At 43.5% G+C, this 22,313-nt stretch overlaps 2 protein-coding genes across 2 annotated transcripts; both read right to left on the bottom strand.

Moving 5' to 3' along the window:
- Positions 1 to 2,194: 2,194 nt before the first annotated feature.
- On the bottom strand, positions 2,195 to 2,634 carry LOC129016826 (late cornified envelope protein 3B). Its single transcript, XM_054456534.1, has one exon. The coding sequence runs from the start codon at positions 2,632 to 2,634 to the stop codon at positions 2,347 to 2,349; it is 288 nt and encodes a 95-aa protein (XP_054312509.1). The 3' UTR covers positions 2,195 to 2,346.
- Positions 2,635 to 20,890: 18,256 nt separating this feature from the next.
- Positions 20,891 to 22,020, bottom strand: LOC129013034 (late cornified envelope protein 3E). The gene is made up of 2 exons (XM_054449337.1): positions 21,976 to 22,020; positions 20,891 to 21,467 (listed from the first exon to the last, which is right to left on the bottom strand). The coding sequence occupies exon 2, from the start codon at positions 21,444 to 21,446 to the stop codon at positions 21,168 to 21,170; it is 279 nt and encodes a 92-aa protein (XP_054305312.1). The 5' UTR covers positions 21,447 to 21,467; positions 21,976 to 22,020; the 3' UTR covers positions 20,891 to 21,167.
- Between the last annotated feature and the right edge of the window lie 293 nt (positions 22,021 to 22,313).

Below are 22,313 nucleotides of genomic sequence, written 5' to 3'. Positions count from 1 at the left end.
TTGTTGAATTTTGTCAAAGGCCTTTTCTGCATCTATTGAGATAATCATGTGGTTTTTGTCTTTGGTTCTGTTTATATGCTGGATTACATTTATTGATTTGCATATATTGAACCAGCCTTACATCCCAGGGATGAAGCCCACTTGATCATGGTGGATAAGCTTTTTGATGTGCTGCTGGATTCGGTTTGCCAGTATTTTATTGAGGATTTTTGCATCAATGTTCATCAAGGATATTGGTCGAAAATTCTCTTTTTTTGTTGTGTCTCTGCCCAGCTTTGGTATCAGGATGATGCTGGCCTCATAAAATGAGTTAGGGAGGATTCCCTCTTTTTCTATTGATTGTTATAGTTTCAGAAGGAATGGTACCAGTTCCTCCTTGTACCTCTGGTAGAATTCGGCTGTGAATCCATCTGGTCCTGGACTCTTTTTTGGTTGGTAAGCTATTAATTATTGCCTCAATTTCAGAGCATGTTATTGGTCTATTCAGAGATTCAACTTCTTCCTGGTTTAGTCTTGGGAGAGTGTATGTGTTGAGGAATTTATCCTTTTCTTCTAGATTTTATAACTTATTTGCATAGAGGTGTTTGTAATATTCTCTGATGGTAGTTTGTATTTCTGTGGGATCGGTGGTGATATCCCCTTTATCATTTTTTATTGCATCTATTTGATTCTTCTCTATTTTTTTCTTTATTATTCTTGCTAGCGGTCTATCAATTTTGTTGATCCTTTCAAAAAACCAGCTCGTGGATTCATTAATTTTTTGAAGGGTTTTTTGTGTCTCTATTTCTTTCAGTTCTGCTCTGATTTTAGTTATTTCTTGCCTTCTGCTAGCTTTTGAATGTGTTTGCTCTTGCTTTTCTAGTTCTTTTAATTGTGATGTTAGGGTGTCAATTTTGGATCTTTCCTACTTTCTCTTGTGGGCATTTAGTGCTATAAATTTCCCTCTACACACTGCTTTGAATGCATCCCAGAGATTCTGGTATGTTGTGTCTTGGTTCTCATTGATTTCAAAGAACATCTTTATTTCTGCCTTCATTTCGTTAGGTACCCAGTAGTCATTCATGAGCAGATTGTTCAGTTTCCATGTAGTTGAGTGGTTTTGAGTGAGGTTCTTAATCCTGAGTTCTAGTTTGATTGCACTGTGATCTGAGAGATAGTTTGTTACAATTTCTATTCTTTTACATTTGCTGAGGAGAGCTTTACTTCCAACTATGTGGTCAGTTTTCGAATAGGTGTGGTGTGGTGCTGAAAAAAATGTGTATTCTGTTGATTTGGGGTGGAGAGTTCTGTAGATGTCTATTAGGTCTGCTTGGTGCAGAGCTGAGTTCAATTCCTGGGTATCCTTGTTGACTTTCTGTCTCATTGATCTGTCTAATGTTGACAGTGGGGTGTTAAAGTCTCCCATTATTAATGTGTGGGAGTCTAAGTCTCTTTGTAGGTCACTCAGGACTTGCTTTATGAATCTGGGTGCTCCTGTATTGGGTGCATATATATTTAGGATAGTTAGCTCTTCTTGTTGAATTGATCCCTTTACCATTATGTAATGGCCTTCTTTGTCTCTTTTAATCTTTGTTGGTTTAAAGTCTATTTTATCAGAGACTAGGATTGCAACCCCTGCCTTTTTTTGTTTTCCATTTGCTTCATAGATCTTCCTCCATCCCTTTATTTTGAGCCTATGTGTGTCTCTGCACTTGAGATGGGTGACTTGATCTTCATCCTTCAGACCTTTCTTCCTGCCTCCACACCCTCCATCCTCTTTGGTCTCATTCTTTTCGATATTCTGATTCTCTACACCACCCTCAACAGAAAATGTGGGCTCCAGGGTCAAATCACTCCTCCCACAGTGTCATCCAAGAAAAGTCAGGCCTTTTTTAAGAGATTTTCACCAACCTGTCTCAACACCTCCCCTTTCTCCTACACTTCTATCCTCAAATCTCCCACAGGGACCCCCTCCATGAAGAAAAATCTGACCCTTTAATTTTCCAGCCACAAGCCAGTAGTATTCTGGATGCAGGGTGTGCTAGACCTTCAGGAGCTGAGGGAGGGGAGACCCACTGAGCAGCCTTCTGTGGAGCAGAGTGAAAGACAAGTGAGATACAGGTGCTGTTCAGAAGCTTTATTTCTCTGCATAATCAGACACAAGTGATAACATTGTCAGGAGGAAAGGAGGCTTCCACGATCTTGGAAAACACATGGGTGGAGACTTTTGGAAAAAGCACAATTCTTCCCCATGAGCGAATGATTAATTAGGATGTCTAAGAAAGGATCCATCAAGTTGGGACTTTTCCTTGGTCCTTGAGATACTTGTTTCCTCTAAAGTCACTTGTCTCAGCATCAGGAATTAGGTCAGCAGCAGCCTCCAGAGCCACAGCCACAGCCGGAGGCGCCGTCTTGCTGACCACTGGCCCTGTCACAGGAGTTGGAGCTCTGGCGCCGGCATCGGTGGGACCTGTGGCGTCTGTGGTGGCTCAGGCAGCAGCCGCCCTCAGAGCTGGGGCCACCGCAGCCCCCAGGGCTTGGAGCACAACAGGAGGAGGCTGGAGGCAGACACTGTGCTGAGCTCTTTGGGGGGCACTTGGGTGAGGGGCACTTGGGGGGAGGCTGGCACTGCTGCTGGTTCTGCTGGCAGGACATCTTGGCAGGAGGTGAGAGCCTGGATAGATAAAAGGAAAAGGTCAACGCAAAAGCTCCAGGCTAATATCTCCTCTACGAATGGTTTTATGAAGCCCTTACTCCTAAGACCAGTTGCTTCCTGAGATATACACTTCAGAAATAAAAACAGAAACTGATCTCAAGTAAAACTGGCCTACTAAGACATTTCCTTCCACTTTTCCCTCTTCCAGAAAAGAATGCTGATGTCTTCTAACTGGGTCCCAAGTCCTCCCGTCTTCACAGAAACACTGATGCAAAAGCACCTAATTGAGTAATGATTCTCAAACAATATCACTGGGCATGTATGCATCTCCCAGGAAAAGGTGGAGAGAATGCTGAGAGCCAAGGCTCTGGTGTGTCACAGACTCCCATGCACCCCAAAGAGGTTTCTTGCTCACTGCCCCTTCCCCTACCTTCAGCCGCCCTCTGAAGTCCTCTTCCTGCTGTCTGTACATCTGACACCTCTGCTTCCCCCTTCCCTAGTAAAATCTGGGCTTATCTTCCCCAGACACCCCCAGCTGAGGGTCCCCTGCTAGATACTTGCCAGATACAGAAGATGCTGAAGAGGAGAAGGCTGTTCTCTAGGAGGCTGTGGATGAGGAGCCCAAGATAAGAGCCTTTTTATCTTGTGCAGGGTTAGTGATGCACAGCCCAGGCATTCTGCTTTCACAACAAAGGGAGGTGGCAGAGCCAAACACTCCCATCCCAGGCCTCCAGCATCTTGCTTCATGCTTGCCAAGATGCCTGGCAAGAGGGAACCAGGAAGTCTTGATGACAGATTTCCATGTGCGTTGGGGACCTGTCATTTCTTCTCTTTTCACTCATTCAGTTCAGATGCTTTAGTTTGAGCTCTGCCCCTTGCATTTTGAGGGAGAATGTAGAGATGCATATGACACATTTCCTGACCTTGAGCCTTTCAAAGTTAACTGGACTAACATCAGAGATGTAAACATATGTGTCTGATATGATACCATGTGATTCGTCCTGGGTATCCCAGGACATCTTTTTTTGGACATCACTTCCCTATTCCTCTGCATATTCCCCAGGGGCGTGCTTTGTTGAGATGTAATTGGCTCCTGACTCTTGGGGATGTTGGGTGGTCTGAGATTATTGGACCCTGGGAGTGAGATGTATTAGGTAATGAATGGAGGATGGGACACGGGCCCTGTCTGGGGCAATTGGGGCCCTTAAGAGAATTAAGGTAGGATTATATGAATAAGCAGACAAAATCATTAAGGAACATACAATAGTTGAGATCACAAGACTCTTACTTAATATGAAAAAAGTCAGTTTGCCCATATTTAGCTTCCCGTGGGATATATGATACTGATTATAAGCAAATAAAATGGTCCATGAGCATAAAATATGTAAGATAACTGGTGTGAGTCATGAACATGATTTGTTCAATGTATTGCTGATGATGAGGTTAGTGATGGTAGTAACATCATGTGCATCACATTTAATGGAACAAACCTTATAAATTCTAAGGTTTCTGTAGGATGACATATAAAGTCTGATGCATATTTTTCCCATTCGATTTTATAATAGTTTTAGACATGAATTTTTCACTGAATTCATCTCTATTATTATAATACCTGAACTTTGCTATTTGTTTCTAAAAAATTAAAGTCAGAAGTATAACAGAACATTAACTTAAATGGTAATTTTAAATAATACATGTTTATGGTAAATGCCTGTTATTGCTCCCTGTACTTGATAGTTTATGGCTTTTAGACAACAAACTCCTTATCAGAGTATGCACTTTACAACTTACCCTCTTTAAAAAATGGTGGGAGTAAACTATCGCAAGAACAAAAAACCAAACACCGCATATTCTCACTCATAGGTGGGAATTGAACAATGAGAACACATGGACACAGGAAGGGGAACATCACACTTCAGGGACTGTTGTGGGTTGGGGGGAGGGGGGAGGGATAACATTGGGAGATATACCTAATGCTAGATGACGAGTTGGTGGGTGCAGTGCACCAGCATGGCACATGTATACATATGTAACTTACTGCACATTGGGCACATGTACCATAAAACCTAAAGTATAAAAAAAAAAAAAAAAAAAAAAAAAAAAAAAAAAAAATGGTGGGAGTTGGGGGGCAGAATTCTATGATTTATTTTGAGATATTTAAGAGAAAGTGAATCGTCTCTAGGAATGTGGCTTGGGAATGGAGGAAGAGGAAAAGGATTAGACTTGTCGTTGACTCTCTGATATTCTTCTGTCTGCAGAGGCCTCTTGCTGAAGGGATATTTTTGGGCTTACGCTAGATTTCCATTTCTTTTACATTCTTTAGAACCCACCAATTGCTAGTGCATTGGAAGAAATTACTCATGATGGTTGAAATGGGTACTTTCTCATTCCATACTGGTGAAGCTGAAGAGTAACACAATCTGTTGAAAAATTCAGTTAAAAAATTACTGGGGTTTAGACTTTGCTGCAAATCTGAACATTTATTTTTCTTTATCTTGTGTTTATCATAAGCAAGCCTTGTCCTCCCAACAGAGCAAGCATGATAGCCATTTTCCTGCATGGGTTGCAACCCTGAGTCATTGGCAGCTGGGGGAGGTAGGAGGTGGAAGCATTAATTGAGAAAGAAACATAAATCACACATTTTCGGCAAGTTTCAAAGGAACAAGACATCCTTGCCAGTGACATTCAATATATCGTCTTACCTCTGTTTTATAAAACACAATGGATGACTGTTAGGCTTTCCTCCAGCCCCATTCTTGACTGTCTGTCTTGAAAGCCTCCTCACAAGACCTGGAGAGCTCAGTAATCTCCCTTCTACCTTAGTGATTGTTCCTGTCACTCACTATCCTCCCCCTGAAATCAGGTGTCCACAGTCCTCACACGCACAGGATTTGTCCCGTGATGACAAAGAGTAGCTATAAGATCATGATCTGGTCACTTCCCCTATAGCACAAGGGCACCTCCCTGAGAATCACTAGTCCCAGGAGTCCCATCCTGAGGAAACTTGTCTTCCTGTGGTCCAAAGACATCAAGGAAATACAGAGATTGCTCTGGCTGGATGAATCCAGGAAGAATTTCATGACTTAGTCATTCCAATTGGTACTATGGGAACAGGTACTGCAGGAGCTCAGATTTAGCTCCTTGGAGTGCATTTTGGACATTCCACATCAGCAATCAAGGATGAGTAAACAAACAGAATTCTTCTTCCTCTGCTTACAACTCACCATTCCTTCTCCATTCTGTTCCTGCCATGTCTGTGACAATCAAATTCCATGGCAAGCAGCTAAGTCATTCTTAAGGAAAATGGGAAGCAGTAGCCAGAAAGTGCCATATACTTCCAACATGCCTAAGTTTCTTATATGGATTTGAATTTTTCCCTCAGATTAAATGGTATTTTGAGATATTTACACCTCTCTATTCTCCTGAGAAAGCTCTGGTAGGACCCAGTGTGTAAGATGTTAGACTCAAATTTTCTTCTTGTATTAGGATGTTGGCTGAAGTCAAAAGATGAAAATAGTAGATGCCTCTTATCCCCACATACTAAAGTAACCTTAGGATAAGCTGCTGAAAATCTCTGCAAGACTTGCTAGGAAAAAAATAGAACTCTATTTCTCTGGTACCGCTATATATTTGGAAGGCTGAACTTTGGTGAGAATTTTTTAGATAGGGAAGTTATTATCCTAAAAGACAATGTTGTAGTCTCCCCCTAATCTTGTACAGGGGAGGGAAACTGGTTGTTCTCCTACAACAGAAGTCACTTGAAATGGCAGGATTCACAATGACAGCTTGTAGATGTTAGAGATTCCTTCAAGAAAGGAAGACAGCGTTTTTATCCCTCAGCAGAACGTCTGCTGTAGTAGTAGACTTGATGTTCTAACCTCTGAGCCTATTGTTGAACAAAGAAAAGGAACTGAAGGGATAGAACAGGACATTGAGACATAACAGCAGATGACATCTAAGAAGGAAGCCAGCTTCCACAGTCTTGCTAGTGTTGTGCTTAGGATGGTTTTCTGTTGGGCAGAGAGACCTCATTATCGAGAAGCTATGGCTGGTGCCAATGAAGTTAGGAGCTTAGGTAGTATCTGAAGGGTTAAATCTGACTGCTCATCCCATGTCTGGAAATCATGCTGTTAGGAAAATCCTTGACGATACTCCAGGACTCACAAAAGCACCCTATAAGACAGCCTTCCTGCAGAACCTGCCACACAGAGGGAGGAGAAACAGCCCTCCTGCAGAACCTGCCAACAGAGGAGGCTAGTGGTACAGTCACATGTGTAATGATTCCCCCTCCCCTTTTCCATCTCCCAATACAACGGAGGAGGAAGGGGTACTGAGGAAGAAGGTGGAGGGGTGGTAGTGAATGAGAGAAAGAGCCTATCATATTCCCCTTACAACTCCAGTCTCCTGGGAGATACCTGGGCAATGCTTGCGTGCGAGGGAGAATTTGAGTTTCAAGTTTTGTTCAGAATTAAATTTAGCTGGTCTGGACTTTAATATCCATAGAAGTGACTGACGAAATGTGGAATTTCCCTGAGGTATTTTCAAGAGAGATTCAACAGAGCATAGGAAAAGACAATGCTTCATGTTTTTATTGTACTGACTTTAGACTGTTCAATACATAACTTAGTAGGCTCTTAGGTTTTTACAAGATAGGGGCAGTTTTGGATTCTTCCACCCTTTCTAGCATCAATCAAATCAATAAATGCCAAGATTTCAGGCCCCGAGGACAAACCAGAAGCAAGTTCAGGAATGTTGGTGGAAGCTTCATAATGACCACACACAGGTACTGTAAAGGCAACTGGAAGTAGAAACTGGGTAGTTACTGGAGACACGATGGGGTTTGGAAGGTCAGGGAGGAAGTCTTTCATGGATAGGAGTATCTTAGGAGATCAAGAGGGAGGACAGGTGGTTGGGTGTTGGTTGGTGAAAATATTCATGTGCTACTTACCTGTAGTCCATGGGGAAAAAGGAAAACTCTCTGGGAGGCAATAGAAGACCCTGACCAATATGACCCTTGTCAAATTCCTTTTCTTCAACACCTGCCATCTCTCTTGCCAATTCTTTGCTACAATTATCTTTTACCATGTTTTCTTTCAACTTTCTGCCTATCCTGAATGTGGAGAGAGGAGTGGACATACTAGGGGCATGAAGGGGGTGTGCTAGGTCCCAGGCAGCTGCATCACTTTAGTGACAAATACTCTGTGCTCAATGAATATACTTTGGCACTGAGGGAGGTCTCATCTCCAGGGGGCTTGGAATGGACACAGTCTTGTTCATTGTGGGATGCAAAACTGCAGCAGAGTGGTTGGGGGAAAAGTGAATGGAAGCATTGAAAGAGCTCAATGATATTTGACAGAGAAAATCGGGAGTGGGCACCACAAGAGTGTTCTGACTGAAACTGCACCTGGGCATCCTGTTGAGTAAGGATCTTTCTGGTAATAAGACCTAAGAAGGGATTACTAAGACAAGGATACGCTGAGTTAGAAACCAAACATTTGTTGATGCAAATGGCTTTGAAACACAAAAGATTAGGATTTATAGTACATGCCCAATTCTCAGACTATTAAGAGTGAATTCTACAAGGACATTCCCACACTTATCATCTTTACTAATGTCCCATGGGACTTCTCCACCAAGGAGGAGCAGAGGTGAGGGAAAAGGAAAATCACCACACTGGGAAGAGGCTTCTCTCTTTGCTTCACTGGATCATCCAACCCTGCTCCACTGTGGTTTTCAGCGCCCTGGTCACTGCATGAGTGACAGCATCCAGAGGGCTGATTCTGTGCCTAGTGGGATGTGTAAAGCCTGTGATGGCTCAAACAGGAGGGTTCTCCAGAGCTGAGGCTATGGCAGCCCCTAGAACTGAGGCTAAGTGGGAAGAGACTGCAGTGGACACTGAGGAGCAGGTTTGAGTACCCACTTTGAGGGACATTTGGGAGAGGCTTGAAGCTCCTCCTAGTTTTACTTCTAGGACATCTTGGGAAAAGTATAGTGACTATAGATGAAGTAAAAAGAGAAATAATAATAGGTAATTGTATTAATTTTTAAAATTGGATCTTTTTATGTTTATTTCAAAGCATATGTGGCTTTGAATCCACAACTTAGGAAAAATTCCCGAGCAGAGGAGAGCAGGAAATAGAAAGTAACTTGGGTTGAGATATCCTGATTCCAGTGAGGACTGAGCAAACCTTAGAGCTCTTTTTCTATTTTGTTTTGCAGGCAAGAAATGGGTGGTGGGATTGGGAGGGGTGAGAATGTGAGTCTCGTTTAGGAGTCAGCTTCTTTGCCTCTGTAGCCCCAAGGCCTCTGCATCTCCATGGCAGGTGTCAAGAGTTTTGAGGGGAGTGGGGATTCAAGAAACCCAATGACTATTCACATATCTGTGCCTCAGTCTTTCTGTAGGTCTGCAATTCTTTATTTTTCATTCATTAACATCATTCCTTCTTTAAACAAATTACATTGAGATGGTGACACTCACTGTGCTGGGCAAAGCAGATACAAGACTGAAGAAGATACCATCCCTACCCTTAGGCTGATGGGGTAGTGAGACTGACAGATAAGTAGGAAACTAAGCCTGAGCCAGGAGAGGGTGCTGGGATACAGTGTGTGGAAGTCCCCATGCCTGAAGTCAGGGTTTTGGGGCATTAGTCCCTTTTGGTTCTGTACTGACTCTGAATAAATGATGAATCCAGATGGTGTCACCTGCTGTCACTTTGGATTGTTCATTGGATGAGTAAGATGTGGAGCCTGTATCCATCCAAGGGCAGTAAACCCAGGCATGGCAACTAAGAGAAATTTGTGGACCCAAGAAACATCAAGGAGGTGCCAAGGAGAAAGAGACAATGCTGAGGTCGAGGTAGAACAGGGCTGAGGGGAGCACTGGGGACATGTACAATCTCGAAGGCAGAGAAATTTTCTCATTAAGAGCATCTGTTTTGGAGACAGGAACTTCCAGGTTTTAATCTTTCCCTGCTTCTTCTAATAGCTGCATTAAGGTAGAGATGTCTGAGGCAAAACAAATCTGTTTATATGGAGGCAAAATGACCCAGGAATATCACAGGTAAATTCAGAGACAAGTATAAGAAATCTACAATGGCGTTGGTAATATGCATCACGGATTAACATACATTTAAGGAACGTTGTGTCAGGATCTTAGTGACTGTACTATTGATTCTTTTTTTTTTTTTTTTTTTTTTTCCTTTTTTTTTTTTTTTTTTCAAACAATCAGTACATTTATTAACTCACATAACAAGAAATCTGGGATAAGGCCATTCGAGAGTTGCATAATTCAGTAGTTCAATGATGATTTTAAGGACCTTGGTTTTTTCTAGTTTCTTAGTTTGTTGACTTTATTCCTTTGAATAATTAGAAACTTAGGATGATGTCTCTTTTACATTGTATTCAAAATAAGCTTGGTGCTATAATAATTTCATTTGATTAAGTAATGACACTTTTGCACCACTAAACTTAGATGATTACATTTGTAGAATAATCTCACACTGCTAATCAGTAGAAGTAGGAATTACATCTTTCAAAACTTTCAGCTATTGTGTCCAATACAAAAATATGACTTCATAATTCTTTTTTTTTTTTTTTTTTTTTCATTTTCTGGGAAAATAAAAATATTTTTTTTTTCTTTTATTATTATTATTATTATTATTATTATTATACTTTAGGTTTTATGGTACATGTGTGCAATGTGCAGGTAAGTTACATATGTATACATGTGCCATGCTGGTGCGCTGCACCCACTAACTCGTCATCTAGCATTAGGTATATCTCCCAATGCTATCCCTCCCCCCTCCCCCCACCCCACAACAGTCCCCAGAGTGTGATGTTCCCCTTCCTGTGTCCATGTGTTCTCATTGTTCAATTCCCACCTATGAGTGAGAATATGCGGTGTTTGGTTTTTTGTTCTTGCGATAGTTTACTGAGAATGATGATTTCCAATTTCATCCATGTCCCTACAAAGGACGTGAACTCATCATTTTTTATGGCTGCATAGTATTCCATGGTGTATATGTGCCACATTTTCTTAATCCAGTCTATCATTGTAGGACATTTGGGTTGGTTCCAAGTCTTTGCTATTGTGAATAATAAGAGACCCAGGGAAAAGAGTGATTCAAATTGGATGGGATGACTAAAAGAGATTTGTCCAAATAGAAATGGTAATTGATGGGTGTGATTATAGTGAGGTTAATATGATCACCATGAGCACCTGATACAAAGTGGACCAAGGTTGTAGAGAGAGCACTAAACTCTATAGTACTTTTCCAATGCATTTATTATAACAATAGATATATATTTTACCCTGAATCATGATATATTAAAAGTATGTAAAAATGGAATACACATGTAAGTTTCAAACATATCCTAAAATGACAAGGTTTTGATAAAACATTGTTATTCCATTGAATGTGTCTGAGTATCCTGATACAGGGAAGGGTATAGGTATGACCATTTTTTTTTTATTTGCTCCATACATTATAGCTAAGTACCAAACAGAAGCACTTTTAAGATACTTGGGTGAATGGGGTTGTTCACTGAGAACTGGGAAGTGAGAAAGGCACTGGGAAGGGACACGGACTTTTCAACTTTTAAACAAACATTTCACCATTGGAATCACCCACCCACCCCTTGCCTCACTAATCTCCTACCTTTGATGTGGAAGCAACCTGACATTGGATGTCCTTTTTGTATTCACCCAAAAAATGATATCCAGTTCTCAAAAGTTTGCCCATGATGGGCGCCCTCACTGGGTTTAGCCACCCTTTACCAGCATCTGTCAAGTGCTCCAGAGTGGGAATCCAACTGAATATAGAACCATCTTTCTCTAAATCTGCTGACAGGCCAGGAAACCAGAAGATGTCTCCAATGGACCCACTGAAACATAAGCTCCCTGAGAGGGGACTTCATCTTGTTTCACACTGATCTAAACACCTAGACCAGTGCCACATAACTACGTGTTAAGCAGATAAATTATGAGTGAATGGGTGTTGGACTTGGTCTAGAAGTCATAACACAACATTCTTTATGTCTCCTGGGCTGATTTTATTTAAGAATTTCTCAATTTTTGAGTAGCAAGTGGTTGTTTTAGTGAATCAAAAGTCTATATAATAGGCTTTTATAAGTCCTACAGCTATGGTAACTTCTTAAAGAAATCTTTCTTAGCTAGTTGAATGAGTAAATGATGAATCCAGCTGGAGTAAATGATGAATCCAGATGGTGTCACCTGCTGTCACCTGGAATGGTTGATGGGATGAGTAATATGTGGAGCCTGTATCCATCCAAGGGCAATAAACCCAGGCATTGCAACTAAGAAGAATTGAGCTGGGCGTCGATCTAAACTCATCAGAGCAGTTCTGACATCAACTTCCTCATAGGATCCCTTTGGGTACCTTTTTCATCCCAATGAGTTAAGAAAATAAATATCTATGAACACAGAAGAGGGGAATAATTTTCATTTCCCTATTTCCCAAGAGCTTGGAAAAAAAGCTTCTAAAATTTAATATATTCACCTATTACTGGATACATTAATTTCTCTGTTGTATCTAGCCCTAAACTACTCTTAAGATCTGCTCTTTCACTTTGGCTCAGAGTTTATGAGGCCTCCTTGGATTGCTAGTATTTTCCTGATGAGCACCAAGGCTTGAATTTTTACTGAGTCTTTCTCCAGTTCATTAACATTCTCAAAATTGGTAGTGAAAGTGAATTGTTCTTTTAGCACACATCAAAAATAATGATTTTAATCCTGTGGTGCAGCTGAATACTACACTCTGGGTCCAAACTCTGGGAAGCGAACTCCTTAAAAGTGTGATTCATATGGTTTGGCGGTTTAGTGCTGTATAATTCAAACAACAAAATACTGTGGACTAAAATAATTTCAAAACAAATCCATTGTTTACTCACATCTCTTAAAACATTTCAGAAGAACTCAGAACACCACAGTCATCAGGAGCATAGGCTTCTCAGCAAAACTGCCAAGGTTTGCATGGCAGCTGTTGGGAGACCCTGGACACTCATTCCATGATGATTCCCATCTGTAAAATGGGACAAGGGTTGTATGTAACTTGAAGGACTGCAGTGAGGATTAAATTATTAACTGTATGTCAAGCCACTGGCACATCATGAGTAGTATGCAAATCATTGACCCCACGAATATATCCAGTTTACAACTCCTGCAATGATCAGATTTTTATTTTTCTTACTTCCTCTAAGTTCCTCTCAGTGTATACCTACTCAGACATCTCCATTTCTCCCCTTGCACCCATCAACTATTCAGCTTTCAAGGATCCCTTCCTACCTCCTCAACACCCAGATCTTCCATATAGAAATAAGGTGAACATTCCTCCCTGCAGCCATGTGGCCTTCTGTAGCCTCTTTCTAGCAGCAATACATAAAGTCCTCATGGTCTCCGTATGAGTGGAGAGAAGTGTTGTCTTTCATTCTTCTCATCCTGTGAAGCATTCATCTGGGAGATAAGGAGTGCGAGAGCAATGGAGCAGCCTTGGGAGGGGCAATATAGAAATGTAGGTGGGAAAGGGAAACTTTATTTTGTACAGAGTGGGACATAAGTGCTGCTAAGCACTGACCAGAACATGGATGTGGAGACAACCATGAGGGACAACCAGGGAGACCACTGGAGATCATTGACAACCCTTGTCAGGATGAACTCAGGAGCTCAGACCATGGGCAGGAGGTTAGGAGCAGGTACATCAGACTGAGGTTAATCCTGGGCACTTAGGGTCTCTGATTCCTCTAAAACTGCTTATCTCAATGCACTGCCCAGGTCAGCAGCAGTGCCCAAAGCTCTGGCAACAGCTGCAGCTGCCAGTGGGTAAACTCACAACAGTCATGTCTCTAATGCCTTTGCCAGTGGAAGAGACAGCACCTGTGGTGGCCCAGGCAGCAGCCGCCCCCTAAGAGTTAAAGCAACCCCTGGAGCTGGAGCCATAGCAGGAGAAGACTGAAGGTAGACTAGACATGGGACTCAGACTGGGTGGGGAACTCCGGAAGCCTTTGGAGGCTATCCCTGCTGCTCGTTTTGCTGACACGAAATCTCAGAAAGCATCAATGACTCCAGAGAGCATACAATAATGCAAATGAATCTTTGTAATGTCTCTTCTCTGATGTGTGTACTTCTGCACTAAGAAATATAGGGAGGAGGGCCGAGCGCAGAGGCTCACGTCTGTAATCCCAGCACTTTGGGAGGCCGAGGTGGGCGGATCACGAGGTCAGGAGATCGAGTCCTTCCTGGCTAATACAGTGAAACCCCGTCTCTACTAAAAATATAAAAAATTAGCCGGGCGTGGTGGCAGGCGCCTGTAGTCCCAGCTACTCGGGAGGCTGAGGCAGGAGAATGGCGTGAACCTGGGAGGCGGAGCTGGCAGTGAGCCGAGATCGCGCCACTGCACTCCAGCCTGAGTGACAAAGCGAGACTCCATCTCAAAAAAAAAAAAAAGAAATATAGGGAGGAAATGAAAATCAATTTGGTGTTAGTTTATCCTGGAAAGATGTTCTTTTCTCTCTGGTCACCTGCTACAAAATGATACTGGGTCTTTTCTAATGGAGCACCTGAGGTGTCCTATCTCCATGTAATCACAGAGGAGAATAAACCTGTTTGGGTAAAGCTTCCTTGATGATGTCTGGTGAGATCAGTGCATCTCTCAGAACATATATAGGAAGAAGATGAGGGTGTGCTGAAGATTCATGACCTTCACAGTCACAGGACACCTGATAAATCCCAGGAGGGTGTCCATTAACCCCACACTCTTCCTGCTGCCTCCATCCCATACCCTCTGCTTCCTTCTCCCCTGATGGAATAAGCCTGGGCTTGTCTTCCTAGGTCTTCCAGCTCAGGTCCTGTCTCCAGCTAGACATTCATCTGATTTCGTGGCAGCAAGAGAAAGCTTATTCAAAAGAAGTCCATGGTCTGGGAAGCCCAGGACAGACGTGCTAGATTGTGAGGGGCAGCATGAATGGGTTGCTCGGGGAGATGACAGCACCAAACACCCCAGCCCAGATCCAGGCCTTCACCATCTTCCCAGGAACAGGATGGCATGTTTGACACCGGAAGCCCTGGTTCTCACTTGTACACCTTCCACCCAGGCCTACATGTGTGCTTAAAATATGTCGTGCTCCATGCATTGTGGTGGAAGGTAGAGTTCAATATGACACATCACCTGACCTATAGAAATTAACTATAGGAGTAATTACATAAATCAAGTAAATCAAGAAAATAGGGAGCCTGCTTCCATGAGATAAGTACTGCAATGTAAATGACTACCCACAAAGTCCATGGTTCTTTGCCCATCTACTTTTTTCTGTAATGTTCCCTTAGGAAAATCAAGCACCAGATGTGATCAGCACTTGCTGTTGGGGTGGTGACTGAGCTAAGGATGCTGGACATTCAGAATGGGCTGTGTGTAAAACAGATGGAAGCATAAAGTCAGCAGAGATGAGGACTCTTGAAAGAGCCTCACTGGTACCCAGGAGGTAACATAGGCCCCTGGGCAGGAGAGGAGGAGAGCCAAATGAATACCCAATTGAGGGTCAAATATGGAGAAGGAAAGTACAACAAGTGGAGTGCCAAGAGTCACAGTAAGCACATTAAAAAGGCATGGCCTTCCGTCAAAATCCAGGGAATGTGTGCTCTTTATTTGAAGACGACCATGAAAACATCGAGGGAGAAGTCCTTCATCTGCTTGGACTCGAAATAAAGTCCTGCAAGCATGCATGATAATGGAAGGGCTTGATGAAGATGACTTTGGTATGTGTTGCTGCTTTTGAGGTTGATGGTAGTGCTGGGTGCATCTCTTGTAATGAAGCTGACCTGATCGTGTCTATGTTTTGAGTATGCAGAATTGATGCAAACTGAATGCTATTTCCCTGTTAATTTCATTTTAATTTTAAATGAATTTATCATTCAATTAATCTCTAATATTAAAAGACCTTTTGCTAGATATTTTTCAAGATAAATCACAGTCAGGACTATAACCAAACTTTAGCCATATTAAAATTATAATTTTCAAAGAAAATTAAATTATGTTCATTATCAGTGGGTGTAATTTTTCTCTTGTTCCACCTAAGAGTTTGCCCCTTTAAGTACATAGTGATGCCTGTAGGAGCATAAATGCACTGGGCTGTAGGGAGGACAGTGGTTCTAAGTGTGGATGGGTAGAGGGTGGGTGCAGATTTTGATATCCTCAGCATCCTTTTCCTGCCTCCAGCCCATGGTCCCTGCCTCTGGCTGGAAGGTATTTTCAGAATCATCTCCGGAACTACTCCTGAGTGGCCGTTTTTCTCATGTTGTTTAGGGTTTCTTCAGTAGACCCTGGCCTGCAAAAAGGCATGTAAGAAAGATGGACCAAGTACTTTCTCATGGTACGTAGATTGTGAAGCTGAACAAAGCTGGGTGGCCACTTTTGCTTCTTAGGAGTAGAATCTCTAGTCTTTGGGATACAACAACAGAGGAGTAAGTTCTAAAGTTTCAAAACACCCCAGAACTGTAGTGGTGGCCCTCCTTCTGTGTCATGGAATGCAGTAGATGTCTGCATACGGGCCTCTCCACAGCCCCACCCCTGATGCCTGGCTTGGGAGGCTCCATACTTGTCCTGGTGAGGATGCCCATCAACCTTTCTTCTCCTCCACGAGGAACTCCCACTTTTTGGCCCCTCTGTTTGTTATCAGAGCAGGAGCTCTGTAGGTTCAAGGCTGAGCAGGTGTCCTGGGATGACTGAGGCTTGGCTGGAGGACCACTGCCCTGCCGCTTACCCAGAGCATGACATCAGCTCTGTGAGGGTAATCTCTACCAGGAGTACCACCCTTAGATCTCTGGCTTTCTAAGGTTCTGCGAGCTCAGATGACAAGAGAACCTGGCCTGCCTGGATATATCTGGATAATTTCATGACTTAGTAGTGCCAATGGGAATGACGGGCACAGGTGGTATAATGGCTCAGGTTTGGCTCTTTGGAGTGCATTTTAATCAGGCCATATAAAATACATGTAAATGACAATCTAAATAACAAAAAGATCTTCTTCATTCCCTGCAGAACACAGCTTCCTTTCAGTTTAGGACCTTCCCATCCCCAAACCATTAGCATGACCATGGCAAGCAGCTGAGACAATCTGGGTTCTCAGTGTTATCCTTGTGTCCCTAGTGGAGACACAGGTACCACAGAGAGATGTGAAGCCCTCCATGTTGTGGTGGTTGGGAGTACAAGGGGAATGGGAAGAGAGCCTTACTAATGGAAAGGATCCAGGAATCCCCCAAACTGTCCAAATATCTGTTCTTTAAATCTTCTGTAGGCCTACCATCTCTTATTTTTCTTTTTGTCCTTCCTCCCCTCATCCCTTCTCTTCTTCCTTCCTGCCCTTCTGTCCTTCTCTTTCCCTTCCTGCCCCCTCCCTCTCTATTCCTTCCCCATTCCCTTTCCCTTTCCCTACCTTTCCCTCCTTCTGTCATTCTTTCCCTCTTTACTTTGGAATATGTTGAGCTGAACAGCTGTAATCTCTATTACTATGCCCTCTATATCTTCTTGGGCGGATGCTAAGAGTTTTCTTGTGAGGGAAGTCACAGGACTCTTGAAATTCCTGGGGCCCAGCGTTCCTGTAGGCCTGTCATTTTAATTTTTTCTTTCATTCAGTCATCCATTTATTCAATTATTCAAATGAGATGTGTTGCACTGATATGGCACACCAGGCATTTTGCTATACACAGGAGAGTTATAAATGAATAGGATTTGTTCTCTGTTCTTGAGTAGCTCACAGTGCAGTGGGGTAGACAGACAAATAACAAAATAAGCATGATCCAGTGTGGCAAGTACAGTAATACAGGTGTGTGGAATGTCCTTGGGCTCAAGTTCAGACCCTTTGGGTGTCAAACCCCTTTTACTTGGAGTGACTCTGTGGGGGAAAATGTGTCTAGATGTTGCCACATGCTATCATTTGAGGACGAGATCACTGGCGTTTGACAATAGTATTTGTGCAAGTAGCAGGAGCAGAGGTATAAATCCTTGATCTGTCTGTGGGCAGCCAGCCAAGATGGTGATACCAAGAGGAGCTAACGGAACCCAGCTAATGGAACCTCACCAGGAGGAAGAGATAATGCTGGTGCTAAGGAGAAGGGAGCTGAGGGGGACCCTGGGGGATCTAAGACAAAGTGGAGGGGGCAGGATAATGGGCTTGTTCAGAGCATTCATTTTGGACTCAGACATTCCTGAGTTTGAATCCTGCTTCCCCAGGTAGCAGCTGGTATGGTGGTGGGGAGCTATAAAGTGATAGAGGCACAATGGACCAAAGATGTGAGGGGCAAAATCAGAGAAAGAGACAGAAAGTCTATAGAGGCTATGAGGACATGGTTTACAAATTAAAGTATATCTGAGGGCCATTGTATCAGTATCTTTGTGACTGTGGTATTTACTCTAAGAGCTCCAGAGTAGTTTCAGGGAGGGAGTGATCCACCTTAGCTGGGGTGGCTAAGGGAAATTAGCTGAGCTGTGAATAATACTTCATGGATGTGGTGATGATGAGGCCAACAATGGGGAAGCTTGTGAACACTGAATGGGCAGTGATTGAACAGGATTTTGCAAATTGCAATTACATAAGCTATGTAGTATTTGTTCCATTGCATTTTACTATAACATTAGAGATGCATTGCCTCTGAAACACCACATTTAAAAATGGGACAAATCTTTTAAATCAAAAACACAAATTAAAATGATCACAAAATGTTACTGTCTTTTATAAACATTGATGAAAACTTTGTGTCTGGTTATCCTGTTACAGGGAGGCGTATAAGTGATGAAATCTCCATTAGATGATGAAATAGTTAATATTCATGGGAGTAAAAGAGAACCTGTGAGAAGAGGTTTATTCACAGGGCTGTGGAGAGAGGTAGGGAGATGGGGAAGGGCATGAGGAGAGAGGCCTGCTTGTGCAATAACTTTGTCCCCTTGGTAGTCATGATTTATCCTTTCTTCTTTCTTGGCTGTTGTCTTTTGATGTGGAAGCTAGAAAACACTTGATGCCCTTTCCTTTTGTCACCACCAAAGCCACCGTCTCAGAGCCTCAATATTTTGCCTAGGCTGAGTGTCTTCTCTGGGTTTATTAAATAAACACCAGTGTCCACTTACCTCCAGAGGCTGAGAGGCCAACTGAGGAGAAGGCCACGGTGATTCACTCTGCGATGCATGCAAAATCGGGAACTGTCTCCTTTGGACCAATTTTCAATGTGAGTTCCCAAAAAACGGAAATTTGTCTCTCTGATTCCTTATTGTGTCCCTAGTGCCTACAATCAAGCACATAATCAATGCTCAATAAAAATGTGTCAAGTGAATAAATGGGTCCAGGGCTCAGGACTTGGTATTGCCCAGATGCAGTCTGGGGCTCTGTTTTTCTCCACTGCTGGAAACTCCCTTATTGGACTCCATTTTTGAGAGGTCTTTTTATACTTCTTTATAGATTCCCAGGATCTCATTGGTTTGCCAGCAATGTTGACTCTGCTCCGTTTTCTCTCCACTCAGATTCAATCCAACCATAGCCAGAACCCCGTCATTCTTCAGTGTAGTGGAATGAGGTGCTCTGGGCCTCCAACCTTGTTCTGCAGCCCCTGACAGGAGGCAGGCTCTAATTCTCCAGTTTTGTCCAGCTTGTGTCATGCTGCTTCCAGGTCTGCACAGAGATGCTGGGTCTGCATGTGGGTATCGCTCACATTCCAAGTGTGGAGCTTTGCAGGCTGTATCAGCCATGGCACACTCTTCCCTGGAGGCCGGGCCTTTCACCCCCTTCACTGTCCCTGGGTGAGAGCTCTCCAGTGATTTCAAACCAAACTTAAACCAAAGGCCCAAAGCTGTGCCTCCTGCTTCAATTTCAACAAATTTCTTTTTTTTTAAATACCGTTGGTGTATATCCGAATATCTGATATTAAACTTCTCTCAGGGTCTTTTTTATTTCTTATTTTTGGAGATGGAGTCTCACTCTCTCACCCAGGCTGGAGTGTAGTGGCACAATCAGCTCACTGCAACCTCTGACTCCTGGTTCAAGCAATTCTTCTGCCTCAGCCTCCTGAGTAGCTGTGATTACAGGTGTCCGCCACCACGCCCAGCTAATTTTTTGTATTTTTAGTAGAGATGGGGTTTCACCACATTGTCCAGGCTGGTCTTGAATGCCTGACCTCAAGTGACCCACCTGCCTCGGCCTCCCAAAATGCTGGGATTACAGGTGTGAGTCACCATGCTGGGCCTCAGGGTCTTTTTGATCCCTAAATTTTAAGAATTAATTTATAGGATTTGACAAAATCCTTTTTTAGTTCAATGGACTTATAAGGTTATCCATCTTTATTTTTAACACCCCCCCTCCACCTGCTCTACTTAGCCCTCACATCAACTTCTCTTAATATTTGTAATTTGACTGTAGTGCTATGTGACACTTCTCTGGCTTTCTGGTAGTCAAAGTGAGATGTTACTCTTAGTTCACATAAAAAAACATTCCTTCAACCCCAGGAGCATCTCAGTTTCACAATTTAGGCCAAAACATGTGACTCCATTGAAGTTGTAACTTCCATGTGTTGATGTCAAGGTCGTGTAGTTACAAAATTAATAATTTTTTGCTTCTTTGGTATATCTATTTATAATTCCAGGGACACTTCTCATTTTCTGCCTTTTTCTTTTTCCTAAAATTCTCATTTTGCACATTCCAATCATCTCATTGACTAAACTCCCAGCCACATCTCTGCTCCATTATCTCATTAATTTAAGCACCTCTCTCAGCTTTCATCCCTTTCCCTGGATTTTCAGTCACTGAGTTATACTTCTTCCCCAGGCTTACATCTCTTCCCTCCATCTTTTGATTCTGCTTCTCCTCTCCCTATTTTCTGTTTCTTTGCCTCTTGATTTCCTGTTTCTTAGTTAGCACCCCAGAAACAGCCCATCAAAACAAACTAGTGGTCTTCTGTCATACACTGGAAATTCCCCAATTGTATTAATGTCCTCTCAGATTTTACAGGAAAAGTCAATTTTTGCACTGATACCCTCTTTGAGTTTGAGGTTGAGTTTCAGGGCCTCAAACCAACACAGCCTGTATCGTTCTCTCCCTCCCACTACAACATAAAACTCTCCCCTTCCCTCCCATCAGTGGAGCGGGGTCGGATCCACTATGCTTTCCTGGTGCAGAGATAAGCTTTGGCTCCTGAGCTGGGTTGTACTGACCAAAGAGCTGTGGAGAGAGACTGTGAAATGCCCAGTGAGACGCCGGTGGTAATGAGGACAAAGAACTTTATTTTTTTGATGAGGTTGGGCACAAGCACTGCCAATCCTTGGCAGGTACACGGGTAGGGGGACATATGACATCCTGGACATAAAACAAGAAGTGCCTTCTGGGGAGAGCTCAGATCCCCCACAGGAAAACCCCCAGTTCAGCCTGTGAAAGTCAGAAGAGGGTATATGGGAAGGCATGCATCAGGATGGGGCTCTTCCTGGCCTCTTGGGATTCTTGTTTCCTCCAAAGATTGCTTGTCTCAGCATCAGGATCTGGATCAGCAGCAGCCCCCAGAACTGTGGCAGCAGCCAGAGCTCCCGCCTTGCTGACCACTGCCCCTGTCACAGGAGTTGGACCTCTGGCGCCGGCATCGGTGGTGGCGCCTGTGGTGGCTCAGGAAGCAGCCGCCCTCGGAGCTGGGGCCACAGCCCCCGGAGCTTGGGGCACAGCCAGAGGAAGCTGGAGGCAGACACTGTGCTGGGCTCTTTGGGGGACACTTGGGTGAGGGGCACTTGGATGGGGGTTGGCACTGCTGCTGGTTCTGCTGGCAGGACATCTTGGCAGGAGTTGAGATGTCCTGGACAAAACAAAGCCACTTGTTAGTTCAAAATCTACAGTCCAATGTCTCTAAGACCAGCTGCCTCCTGAGGCAAGAGCTGCAGGAGGGTGAGGGAAGCTGATGTGGAGTTGGTGAGACATGCCAGATACTTCTCACATTGCTCTCCACCAGGGACAGATTGCTGCGAGTCTAAGTGGGCACGTGTGTTTCTGTTTCTCCAAAGAACCCCTAGGGGATGCACCCTTTTGGGAAAAAGAATTCTGTAGAATGGATGTTACAGGAAATGTGCCTGCCTGGGTAGAAAGAGGATGGGAGGGAATTGTGAGCTCTGTGGCCTTTGCAGGTCATGGAATTGCTGTCAGTTCCTGCAGGGTCTCCCTCCTGCCACCTTCCCCCATTGCTGCCCTCTCACAGTCCTGTATCTGGGTCTTTGTTTCAAACCTCTCTGTTTCCATCTCTTCTGCTATGGCCTTAGCTTTCTGTTCTAACATCCCATATCAAGCCCTGTCCCCTGCTGAATACTTACCAGGTGCAGAGGAGGCAGGAGAAGGCTGTTCCTGAGGAGACTGCGGATGAGGAACCCAGGGCAGGAGTGCTTTTATCCTGTGCAGGGTGTGTGATGCACAGGCTGGGCATGCTGCTGCTTTCACAACCAGGGGAGGTGACAGCCAGGTACACCCTTGGGACTATCCATTCATCACCTTCCTTTGCACTCACCAAGATGCCTGATAAGAGGGAACCAGGAAGGTCTGACGCCTGTTTACCTTCATCTCATTCAGGCCTGCTGGGGTTTGCAATCCTACCTTCCTTGAAGCAATTGTTTTTATCACCACCCATTAGTAGTCACTCGTCATTCCACATTGC

This window comes from Pongo pygmaeus, chromosome 1 (assembly GCF_028885625.2).
Source record: "Pongo pygmaeus isolate AG05252 chromosome 1, NHGRI_mPonPyg2-v2.0_pri, whole genome shotgun sequence".
NCBI classification, from domain to species: Eukaryota; Metazoa; Chordata; class Mammalia; order Primates; family Hominidae; genus Pongo; species Pongo pygmaeus.
Note: the sequence above shows the minus strand (reverse complement) of the source record. Positions and strands in the feature narration are given on the sequence as shown.